Source organism: Acinonyx jubatus, chromosome B2 (assembly GCF_027475565.1).
Source record: "Acinonyx jubatus isolate Ajub_Pintada_27869175 chromosome B2, VMU_Ajub_asm_v1.0, whole genome shotgun sequence".
NCBI classification, from domain to species: domain Eukaryota; kingdom Metazoa; phylum Chordata; class Mammalia; order Carnivora; family Felidae; genus Acinonyx; species Acinonyx jubatus.
Window position 1 is genome coordinate 29966025 of NC_069385.1, and position 13009 is coordinate 29979033.

A 13009-nucleotide genomic window follows, 5' to 3' on the forward strand; every position below is an offset into this window, starting at 1 on the left:
TATAGTGCTTTCTTTTTCCACTTAATGTGTAATGGTTTCCTTTTCATGCACGTAGGTTTACTACTTTTATATCTGACGTGAACTGTTCCATTGTTTAGATGCATCATGATTTGTTACCATTCCCTTATTGATGTCCACCCACAATTTTTTTTTGGTTTTTTTTTTTGCCCTATAGGCAGCACCACAGTAAATCTTGTTTGTATACTGTTGCACAGTAATGTTAATATTTCTGTAGAACACATTCCCAGAAGTATAACTTATGTAGCATTTTCATTTTATCGCATTCCTCCCCACCAAAAGTTGAACCAGGCTGTGCTCTTGCCAACAATGTCAGATAGCACTCTCTTTCCCCTTTAGCTTGGCAACACTAGCTGCTAATAAAAAAGAAGTACTCCTACCTATTTGTCTGCTGGCTCTCCCCCTCTGTCCCTCGTCTTCCGCCACCTCCCTTTTTAGTCCTCCTTCCCCTATATCCCCCTCCCATTCACGTCTCCCCTGTGCTCTGCCACACCTTTCTTTGACTTGTGTAATTTGACTTGGGTTGTTGTTGTTGTTGTTGTTTTTAATCTCTCACTTTTTCTTTCTGAGTTTTCTTTTAAGTGGTTTGTAGGAGCTCTTTAAAAATATTTTTGTTTATTATTTTGAAAGAGACAGCATGAGTGGGGGAGGGGCAGAGAGAGCGGGAGAGAGAGAATTCCAAGCAGGCTCTGCACCGTCAGCACAGAGCTCAATATAGGGCTTGAATGCACGAAATCATGAGATCATGACCTGAGCCGAAATTGAGAGTCAGAGGCTTAGCCACCCAGGTGCCCCTGTAGGAGCTCTTTTTATTATATAGATTAACCCCATATATATATTTCCCCAGATACTTGATGTTCGCTTGTGGTATCTTTAATCAGGGAGAAATTTAAAAATTTTATGTAAAATTTGTCAGACTTCCTCACTTGAAGATTGTAAATATATTTTTATATGTTTCTCCTTTATGTTCATTTCCTTGATCAATAAGGAATTTATACATTCCTTATTGTATATGTGATATACATATCACATGAATGTGATACACCATAGACATAGGATAGAACCTTCCTCTCAAATGGCCAATATTCCCAATACAGTATTGAATACCCCATGCTTTTCCTGGTGATTTGAAGCATCACTTTGTATATACTGAATTTCTATCTATAACTGTATGTGTATTCTTATGTATTTCTTCATTACTCAGTTCTTACTCTTTTTCTTCCCAATTCTTATGTATAACAAATACAAATACATCCTGTTGGTTCATTTGCAGATGCTCTATTCTAATTCATCAATCTATTCTCATTTTAGTTTACTCCAACTTAATAGGAGTTCTTGATATCGCCTAGTTTGGTTCCCCTATTACTATTCTTAATTTAAAAATTTTATTGGTCATTCTTACTTCTACTCTTCCAAATGAACTTCAGCATCAATGTGGCTTGTTTCTCCCCAAAATAGTGTCTGGATTTTTACTGCCAGATCATTCTTTTTGTTGTTGTTATGTACTCTTGAAACTTACTTGCATGACACTTAAGCAAATTAATAAAACGACAATGACAACAACAAAAAAAACTGGGCTCAAGCTAAAAGTAGGGTACACTTTTGTGTTACTGTCTGTCTATGACTAGGCCCAGTTTTTTTCAGAATTTTTGCCTGGTTGACCTTTAAATATGTTTTTTCTCATGTTATTTTAATTTCTTTTTCAGAGTCATGTCAGATCTCATTTCATTTAAATTTTTTCTAAATAGATTCATACTTTGAATTTTCTTCTTGTTTCTGTAACATCTCTACCACTTTTATAATTATCTCTCAGTTTATAGTATCTAAACTCTCTGAGAACAGCTACCATGTGATTCATATCTTTTTTTTTTTTTAATTTAGTTATATCACAGGCCAAGGTTGTATAGCCTTTGGAAAATCAACAAATTTGGACCTCAGTTTTCTTAAAGTAAAGTAAAGTAGGTATAATTATACCTACTCTACATGGTGGTTATAAAGCCAGAAGAGCTTATAAAGCACCTGCCAGGAGAGCATACTGAGGTGCCCATAGCAAGGCCAAAGTGGCTGTCTAGAAAAGCAGAAACATTGGGTGGCTGGTATTAAGTGCAAGTAGTAGGTAGAGAGTAAATTGAGGTTATTGTCCAAAGAAAAGGTGGAGGAAAACTTGCAAAAACCAGAGATCATCTCATGTTTTCAAAACGTAAACCTTTAGGGGTTAATCACTAAACTCTATTGAGTGCTTGTGGGCAGAGCACTGTGTCATGTGCTGTCGAGTATGTGAACATATGTATACGGCAGTTTCTGTGCTCCAAGAGCTAGTTGTCTAATATTGAAGATGCTTTGAGACCAAAGAAATGAATCAGAGATGGGTGAATCATGTGGATGGATATGCACGCTTAGGTTGTCATTAAATTCAGCAAGAGAATGACATTTGGGTGGTATTAGGGAAGCTGAGCTGTGTATCCTTTACAAAGGCATACGTGTTGAAAAAGATCTTCAAGACAAGGCCTGGATAATTTCGTACTTAAGAGAAAATTTAGACACTGCTATTTAGATCTTAGCCAAGAAAGGAAACAGTGGAGCCCTGGAGGAAGCAGCCCATCAAGGAGTAACTGCAGGGAAAAAGGAGGCTTTGCTTGAGAGCCAGCTGGGAGTATGAGAAAGGTGAATTGGACAGGTAGGGTAAGATGATTAAGTGTTTGTCCTGCCACTTGACGTGAAGTCACTCAACTTCTTGTCTCTTTTTCTGGTCTGTAAAACAAGCAGGTTAGACTTGGTCAACTGGATAGCTGTCATTTCTATCCGAATGAAAAATCAAAATGATGATCGATTCTCCTCCACCCGACTAGAGACTGAACACTGGTCACTAATATGTGAATCTTCGGAATGCATATTTTTTTGGTAACCATGATTTGGTCGCTGGATTTTACATGACTTGAGAGAGGACATCCTTTTCCTCTAGAATGGCACATTTTACTTTTACTTCCTAGTGGGCTATTTGATTTAAAGATCGTGTTAGTGGTTTAGGAGTCATAGACATATACAGAACTAGAAATCATTTAATTTATTTCATTGTGTACAGATGGTTCCTCACTTACAATGGGTCTACTTAGATTTTTCGATTTTACAATGGTGCGGAAGTGATACGCATTTGGTAGAAACGGTATGTTGAATTTTGATCTTTCCCCGGGGATGTAATGTGGTGTGATCCTGTCTCATGATGCTAGATGGTGGCAGTGAGCTGAAGCTTCCAATCAGTAACCTGATCGAGGGGTCAGCAGCCAGTATGCTTACAACCATTCTGTACCCATATAGTCTGTTTTTACTTTCATTAAAGTATTCAGTAAGTTACATGAGATACTCAATACTTGACTAAAACGTAGGCTTTGTGTTAGGTGATTTTTTTTCCCCAACTGTAGGCTACTGTAAATGTTCCGAGCACATTTAAGGTAGGCTAGGCTAAGCTATGACGTTCTGTAGGTTAGGTGTATCAAATACATTTTCAGCTTAAGATCTTTTCAGCTTAGGCTGGTTTATCAGGACATAGCCCCGTGGTAAATGGAGGAAGGTCTGTAGATGAGGAAACGAGCTAGCGAGATTTAGGGAGCTGCGTAAGCTGGAAGGTAGGTAACAGCTGAATAGTTGCAGAGCAGGAACCAGAGTCCAAGCTTCTTTTTTTCTATGCAATAGAAAATTCATTCCATGCTGACGTTTTTTTGGACTTTATGAAAATTTAATGCTGTTTTTTGAGGTTGTTATAGTGAACGAATTTCTAGTTGGTTAGGGAGGATGGGAGAACACAGTGAACATTTTACACTTTTCTGTGATGGATTTGAATACTCCTTTGAATACTCATGTCTCTTAGTGATCCACAACTGGTTATTTTAGTTATTCATTCACTTCTGACCTATTAGTAGGTTTTGTCTGCCATCTGATTATGAGGGGAGTTTTGTAATGTGGTTGGATAAGTGGAAGTGTATCACATTGCTGTTGACAACAGCTCAGTGGAAAATTTGCTGAATGTATCTTTTTTCTTTGACTGTGGATAACATCAAATTGAAATTAACATATTTCCAAAATAGCGTGAGTCGAGTTTATCTCTCAAGGGGAAGGTTCTAGAGTTGGAATTATTAAACCGCTTGAAATCGCATGCAAAATTTTGTGTGTATGGTGCTTTTTTCTGTCAAGCGTGTCCCATTGTTTTCATGAGTTTTTTCAAAGGGTATGTGACCTAAATAAAAAGATTTCAGAACTATTGCTTTAATGAGTGATAATCAAATTATAATACTGGACTCATTTTCCTGTTAGAAAAAAAAAAAGACTTTCACTTAAATGACTGAATTGTTCAAATACTACATCTTGGGCTTGATGTCTGATACATAAGAATCACCAGAAATGAAAGGAATATATATTTATTGCATCTGCAGAAATATTATAGGATCACATGTTGTGATTTTTGTGCTTAAGACTTTCTATGCCATTTTATGACCCACCTACTTAAAAAAAAAAGTCAAAATTACAGTTTTTCAGTGTATTAAATGTGTAAGTGGGGTCAACGTTTTTTACATGCAAACCAGTTGGAAGTTATTAAAATGAATTGTAATGGGAAGTGGGAATTAGTCCTGTATAGCCCGGATTGGGACATTTCTGTGCTTTATGGGTCTTTTCCCTATTCATTTGACAGAGGCCAAAATTCACCATGCCTCTTTTCCATGTCTTAGGGTCACCTTCCAACCTACACACACCCCACCACTGCCATCATCATCATCATCATCATCATCAGTATCAGTGCTCTCAGTTTCCTCCTTTCTTATCCCTCTCTCATCTCTCACTCTTCTCTACTTTGCTATAATCTGGAAATATTCCCTCCCCCCCCCCCCCCCCCATAAAAGTCAAATGCCTCTGTAATCCTCAATCTGTTTTCCTAGTGGTTTTTCCACTCCTTGGCTTTACTCCACTTATAGTCTCTCAAACCTCAGGGTCTGGAATGTCAGCTTTGTTCTCTTTGCTGCCTTTTCCAACACCGTTATTCCTTCATCCTTTTTTTTTTTCCCCTCATGTCTCTGCTCCTTTGAAATTCCTGTCTTGCCTAAGCCACCTGTTTGTTAGTCCTTAGTGAGCAACCTCATGGCTGCTTTTCCTTATTCACTGGCAGTTGGTTTACAGTTTTCTTCACCCTCAGCTTCCAATGATCATAGCTTACCTGGGCATCCATGTGGAAAAACACCAACGAATACCACACCTGGACTTTGAGTTCATTGGCCACTTGATTTCCAGTAACTTTCACCTCATCAGCAATTCACTATAATCCACTTCCTCCAGAATCACATATTCACAGTCCTTATTCTGACCAGAGCCACCTAGCTGTGCCTCTCACATCATGACCTTTTCTTGACCTTTGGGCCTCTCTCCTTTATTCCCAGTGTATCGGTAGTCTTCCTTCTACATTTTATTTCTTTAATCCCACTTAGAATTCGTGATTTATAATTTCAATAACTACCCCCCCCCCTTTTTGCCAATACCTTTAACTTCCTTGTTTCTCTGCTTTTTCTCTTTGCACCTGTTGGATAGAAAGTTAACACCAAATGAAGCAGTTAATGTCTTCTCTGTGTCTGTTCATACATGGCTGAGCATTGCTAGAAAAAGTCACAAAGAAAGGCAAATTGATTCCCCTATAAATGTATTATCACAGATATTTATTTGTTTGTTTATTTGTTTGTTTGTTTATTATTTTTAACGTAGACTTCATGCCCAGTGCGGAGCCCATTGCGGGGCTTAAACTCACGACCCTGATGTCGTGACCTAAGCTGAGATCAAGAGTCCGAAACTAAACTGACTGAGCCATCCAGGCATTCCTCATAAATCTTTTTATTTATTTATTTATTTATTTATTTTTAATATTCTTAAAAAAATTTTTTTGATGTTTATCTATTTTTGAGAGGGAAAGAGAGCACAAGTGGGGGAGGGCCAGAGAAATGGAGACACAGAATTCAAAGCAAGCTCCGGGCTCTTAGCTGTCGGCACAGAGCATGACACGGGGCTTGAACTCACGAGCTGTGGGATCATGACCTGAGCCAAAGTTGGATGCTCAACTAACTGAGCCACCCAGGCAGCCCCCTCACGAATCTTTTTTTAAAAAGTTTTTATTTGAGTATAGTTGACCTATAATGTTACATTAGTTTCAGGTGTTATTATCACAAATCTTAAGTGGGTCTTCAGTACTATCCAACAATTCCCTTACTGCAATGATTATTGAAAACTCTTTGCTTCACCAGTTTTTGTACTTACCTCGTTAAGTCTCAGTCTCACTAGGTCGCTGGCTGCTTTGTTATGGAGAGAATAGAATCTAACCATTAGGGATTTACATCTTCCAGCTCAACATACGTATCTGCCTCCTGTTACAGTGAAAAGAGCCTTTTACCTATCTTAGTTTGGATTCTGCCTGTGCTTCATATCCCATCCCTTTCTGCCTTCTCAGAAATTCTAAAATATCTAAATGTGGTTCTTGCTTTTCCTAATATTGTCAGCCAGTCCATCTCACTTTTATCTTTTCTGTCAGCTGACCCTTTTGCTACCATTCTACCATAACCCTCCCTTTCCAGCCAAACTTTTTAAAGAGTCATTTGCATATATTCTCATCTAAAGCCCTTCAGACAAGATTTGACTCAGAAATCAGATTTTTTTTGGATTTAGAAAAGCATCGACATGTACGTACTACCTAAGGTTGTGATAATCTCAGTGGGATGTGGGGCAGCGCCCTGTAATCATCACCTTGTTGTTTCTGACCTGGACATGCATGGCTTTACACTTTAAGTGGGATAAGTAAGGACTATAAATAGTTTCATGTTAGTCCAGGTCAGGTTTTGTTTTGTTTTGTTTTGTTTAAGTATATTTATTTTTAGAGAGAGAGAAGAGCGTGGGAGGAGGAGCAGAGAGAGGGGGAGAGGGAATCCCAAGCAGACTGCACTGTCAGTGCGGAACCCGACATGGGGCTCCAACTCAGGAACCGTGAGATCATGCCCTGAGCTGAAATTGAGAGTCAGACACTTTAATGACTGAGCCACCCAGGTGTCCCGGGTCAAGTTTTGCTTCCAAATTAAAACAAAACCAAACCTTATTTTTTCAGAGCTTTTGGTTTTGGAATTACGAATAGATTGTGGACAGGTATTGCCACCTCTGTTTTTTAGCTTCGTTTTTTTTTTTTTTTTTTTAACCCATCCTGGTTTCTCCTGTCCCTTGTCTCAAATGGCTCTTGCTAATTCTACCAATGACCTTTATCCGAAGAGATCACGTCTAGAGGACTAGTGAACATCTTCACATCTTCAGTCCTCAGACTCTGGTGATGCCAGATCCGTCAAACTTCCCTTGGCTTCCTCAGCCACCTCCCCTCCCTGTCTCTTCCCTGTCACCCTTTTGCAGGCTCAGCATCCTCTATCTTGTGACCAAAGTCTGGGTTTCTTGCAAGGCTTTGTCCTAGTGCCACTTCTTTTCCCACCCCCGGTTCTCTAGTTTTGTGATCTCACTTATGTCTGTGCCTTCAGCTAATTCTGTGCTAATGAATCACAGATAGATGCTCCAGAGGAGACCTCTCCTTGAGCTTGACTTCTTATCTTCTCCCCTCTTTCCTCTTCTCCCTACTTGCTCACATCATTTTGGTGGCTTCCAGTTCTGTTAGGATGTTTGGCATGGCCTAAAGGCTCTGCATGGCCTGGCCACTGCCCCTACTTCCGCTCCATTTAGCTCTGTTCCTTTAACCTTGTGCTTTTACTTCCTCTGAGGTACTGTGCTGCCTCCCACAATGCAGTCACTGTACCAGCTACTCTCTCTGTTTGCAGTGCTCTTCCTTCTGGGTAGGTCATTCCTACTCATTTTTACATCACTGCTCAACTCTTGACTTTCCTGTGGAGGCCCTCTAATTTGTGTGCCCTATCACCATATCTTATGACACCATGTATGCTTATAACACTAACAACAGTTTTATTTTTGTTCAGTTAGTATACCTTCTCCACTAGATGTGAGCCCTTTCAGCCCAATGATTACATCAACTTTTGTTCACCATCATATTTCCAGCATAGTGCTTGGCATCTAGTAGGCAAATACCAAACGTTTTATATGCATTCTGTACATTAATTTATCTCTAATTTTAAAAGTAATTTATGTATGTATATTTACCAGTGAAGCATGTGCAATTTTGCAGTTTTAAGTGGACCCAATCCTAGTGGTAATACTACTAAAAATTATAAAGATACATTGTAGAGAATTCTATGAAATACCTGTATATTTTAAAGGATCAAATGCATGAAAGCCTTACTTTGATCTAACTCATAATTAATTTTGTTCTTCACTGTTTATTGACATCTTCCCCAATATTCTTGACAGAGATCAAATATCTTACTAAGCCTAATATTGTGCCCAAGTAAAATATATGCAGGTTCCAGCACAATCCAGCAGACTCTTAACTTGCTCATCAGTTTATAGGTACCATGGGATTAAAAATAGCTTAGCCATCTGCTAACTGACCAGACAATTTTAGTAGTGTGAAAGGGCGTGGTAGGAGAGAGGGATCTAGGGTCTAGGTGTCCTGTCAGAGCAAGGCTCAGTGCAGAAACCACCTTGTGACCTCTTAATACTGAAACTTAAGAGTCACTTCAAAATTAGGAAGAGATTTGGTAGAGGTTAAGCATAGCATAGTCCCAGTAGTAGGGGATTTCCCAGAATGTAGGGTGACAAAAGAATTTCAACATTTCAATGTCCCACTAAATTTTTTTAGAGAAAAGAATATGTTTAAAGATACAAATTACATAAAACTTAATTACCATATGATATATTCATATAATATGTAATGTGTAACAAATATTTCTAGAAATCAACTTTAATTAATTAGCCTTGTGTATTTATTCTCTAATTAGGAAAATCAGTAGATTCCCAGTCATCTCACAGTGAATCTGAAATTGTGCCAAAAGTTGCTAAAATGACCGTGTCCGGAAAGAAGCAAACTATGGGATTTGAAGTGCCTGGGTAAGGTTTTTAACCCTCCCCCACCTTTTTATTTGAAATTGGTACTGTCTTGTATTTGACTGTAAGAGAACTATTTTAATTTTGCATGATGTGTCATTAACATTGAAGTATCGTGCGTTCTCAGAATGGCATGATACAAAGAAAAGGGATTGATTCTAAATTATGTATATTACTTAGTCTATCTCGTTGTCAGTGTCCTTATGTAAACTAAACGATTTTTAGCTACTTAACATAAAAAAGCATATTTTGTGAAATCTAACACTGTGAGATAAGGAATCCTGCCACTAGATGGCGTAGGTAAGCAGTGTTTGGGAATTAAATGTCATGGAATCATTATTTAAAAAGTTTTTCTGACTATGATATTTAAACTCTTTTAGATTTTCAGGTTGACTAAAAAGTGGGCCACTAGAACAAGGGCATAAAATATGAAATGAAACATACCTAGAATTTCAAATCTGGTGAGAAATGATAAATCCTATATTAGTAGCACTCATTTATCACTGTCTTTAGGATTCTCCAGGGGTTTTTGTAGAGAAGGGAAGTTGGTTGCTTGAGACTTCATAGCACAGTTTAAAAACATTAACTTTAATAGAGCCTCTTTAAAATTTTCTTAAATCTATTACTTATAAATTGTATATGTTTTGTCTGCCATTTAGATAGGTAAGATTCGCTGTTATCAAATGTAAACAAAGAATAGAGGATTTTCTTTTAATTTCAAGAAATATAAACTAAGCAGCCTCAATTTTTTTCCCTTACAACATTCTTCTATCTAAATTAATGGAAGTTTCATGAGTCTTAGTTGTGAAGAATCTTAAATTGATGAACTTACTCTAATTCAGTGCAGGAAAGAACTCCATATCTAGGACATTGGATGAATGAAAAAGTTACATTTTAATTTGGGTAACTTCAGTCACTTAAAATAATTTTGAATCCGGATTTAGTTACCAAAACCTAAATGTATGTTTTTTCTCTCTGCATTGGGGTTAGGTTGTTGAAATCATAAATTTCTTTTTTATCCTTATGTCTTAGGAACCATTTAATCCCATTATGGGATTATTTTCATTGAGAGAGGGGAAAAAAAACCCAGAATATGCAATTCTTATTCTAAGGATTTTATAATCTTAATGCAGAATGTTTTGGAAGTCTTAGAAAGCAACATGTAAATAAGCCCCAATTCACATTAGAAGTAAATGCATAGTTATCTATGGGAATAATTAGAGGAAATAATGGATAATAAATGATCAAGAGAAAAATAGTAAATACAAGTAAATAATTATTGACAACGTAACTTGGTATTACTTTACAAGTGTGATGCAAGCCTTTCAGACTATATACTTCATGAGGGCAGGGCCATTAATGCTCATCATTGTATTTCTTTCATAGAATAGTTGTTTAAATATTCATTGATCAGAGTTGGGGAAATACATTTTATTTTAAAAACAGACTTGGAAATATGTAAATATGTAAAGGTGAAAAAACAGCCTGTGAGTTAGTACTTTGATATAGCTCTATAAGAGACATCATCAGAACATGAAAGGTCTGTAGGTACAGATCAGGTTACTCAGAAATACATAATATTGCTTAAGGACCAAGCTATATTTGTTCAAATACTTATATAGGACTTGCTAGGGATAATACTTAGGCTGTTATTCTGATTTGATCTTGAGAAAGCACAGAGAAACATAAAAAAACACTTCTGAGTCGAGATTTCAGCAGCATAAATATCTACACAGTGTGATTCCCAGTGACGGCTTGTAAAAAAAAGGTAATGCATTGCTTAGAAGAAATGAGATAGCAAACTTTTTCTTCGCTAATATTAAAGATGGTAAATACCTCTCTAGACAAAGCTTATTTAAGTATAAATGGTTTGAACCTTGCATAGAGGACAAATACTCTTAAATCTAAATTATTAGCTTCCTAGTCTCGTTTAAATAATGAGAAAGCAAGCCTCTAGATTCATGTAGAAATATTCCCACTTTTGGAAAGATGGTTTAGGGAAAAAAAAAACCAGAATAATCATATGATAATAATAGATAAGTTTACAAAATTATATCAGAAAGCACTTGAAAAAACATTCAGCCAACTTACTTTTTCTTTCATCAGTCAGTAGTTACAAAATTGGCCATTTAAAAAAAAATTATTTATTTATTTTTGAGAAGGAGGGGAAGAGAGAGAGAGAGAGAGAGAGAGAGCGCAAACATGAGCAGGCGAGAGGCAGAGAGAGAGAGGGAGAGAGAGAATTCCAAGCAGGTTCTGCGCTAACAGCAGGGCATAATCCCATCAACTGTGAGATCATGACCTGAGCCAAGATCAAGAGTTGGATGCTTAACCCACTGAGCCACCCAGGTGCCATCCAGAATGGTCATTTTTAGGCCTCATCTTAGAGATTTTTCAAAATCTTAAAAATACTGACTTTTACTTCGTGATAATAAACCTTCAGACGGTTTTCCTGAGCACAGACTTAGCTAGGATGCTTTTCTATTTACTTTGGTCACTTCCTTCTAACCCTGTACGATTCAGTGACCTGATTTGCATTTTACCTAGGATTTACTTGAAAGGGAATGTTTTTGTGAAACCAAGAGAAAAGCAAACCTTTCTGTTACTGAATCGTAAAGGAAATGTTCAAGTCAGACCCATGTTTTGTGAAGCTCTTCCTGTGCTGGGCCCACTGAGCTCTGCCAGCCATAGCCATTCTGCTTGGATCTCTTCTCCATACAGGTGTTAACGTAAGCTTTCCTTTGAAGAAAAGCTTCTGTAACTACAAACAGAGATTTGAGACGAGAAATTGTGATGCACAGTTGTCATGTTTTGGTTTTAGAAGCTGTGGTCATTCAAATGTTTGCAAATTATAGTCTAAGATTTCACTTAATTTAGCCTGTTGGAATCCTTCCAAAGAACTGGAACCTTTTCCACAAACTTAAATTTTTTTGCTGTGGTTCAAGATGAAGCGAATCTTTCTAAGCAGTGTTAGCAAATGAACACCAGAATTGTTAGTAGAGATTTCAAAAGCAAGAGAAAGTAGGAGTGGATGCGAGGTTTTAGTAAAGCTGTGTGACTCTTTTCCTGAGGCCTAGGATGAAAGGTCAGCGTTGAGCATATAAAATTGCCTTGAGCATGCAAGAAGAAAATAGATTTACTATTCTCACATAAACTGCTTACTGTGTATAATTCTTTGCCAGTTCCAAAGTGAATTGGATAGAGTTGGTTTCATTTAAAAAAAATTTTTTTTTCAACGTTTATTTATTTTTGGGACAGAGAGAGACAGAGCATGAATGGGGGAGGGGCAGAGAGAGAGGGAGACACAGAATCGAAAACAGGCTCCAGGCTCTGAGCCATCAGCCCAGAGCCTGACGCGGGGCTCGAACTCAACGGATCGCGAGATCGTGACCTGGCTGAAGTCGGACGCTTAACCGACTGCGCCACCCAGGCGCCCCGAGTTGGTTTCATTTTTAATAACTTGCAATTTAACTTGTTCTTGGTCCTGATTTTTATCTATGTCATTGAAAGGAACGTTAAGTATAGCGTAGTCTGTTGATTAGATCATGTTGCTTCTAGATGCCCATGGGATAGCACTGGATACAGTTTCTGTAGATAATGGTCAAAGAGCTAATGAACTAAGATCAGTGTTTACTTGTGAGGGTATCATCATTATCAAAGGGAAAATAAGTTATGCCAGGTGGCCTTGTTTCTACCTTATGTATTTGAGTCCCTCACTAGATGGTAAACTTTTGGGGTTAGTAGATCAGTTTCTTATCTGCATCTTTTCTTTTCAACATCAATGCCAGTTGTGAGTTGTAGTTTTTAGAAAATCAGGTATCTTGTTGAATTAATGAATTAAAAGCTTCTTTGCTGAAAGTATCAAGAAAATGTAAACATTCAGAAATACCTCCTTTAAGGATGGTATTTGAGCGAAACAGATGGTCTCTGTCCTGTTGGAAGAATGAGTTAGGGATAAACCCAATTTTTTTTTAAT

The 13009-nt window shown here is 37.6% G+C and overlaps 1 protein-coding gene across 3 annotated transcripts in view; it reads left to right on the plus strand.

The window, feature by feature from the left end:
* Window positions 1-13009, plus strand: part of HBS1L (HBS1 like translational GTPase) — an 86638-nt gene that overhangs the window by 42039 nt on the left and 31590 nt on the right. For all 3 annotated transcript variants that reach the window (XM_015081882.3, XM_027056826.2, XM_053222210.1), the window contains one exon: window positions 8928-9036. In XM_015081882.3, the coding sequence (XP_014937368.2) occupies window positions 8928-9036 (109 nt within the window). The remainder of the gene's footprint in view (window positions 1-8927; window positions 9037-13009) is intronic.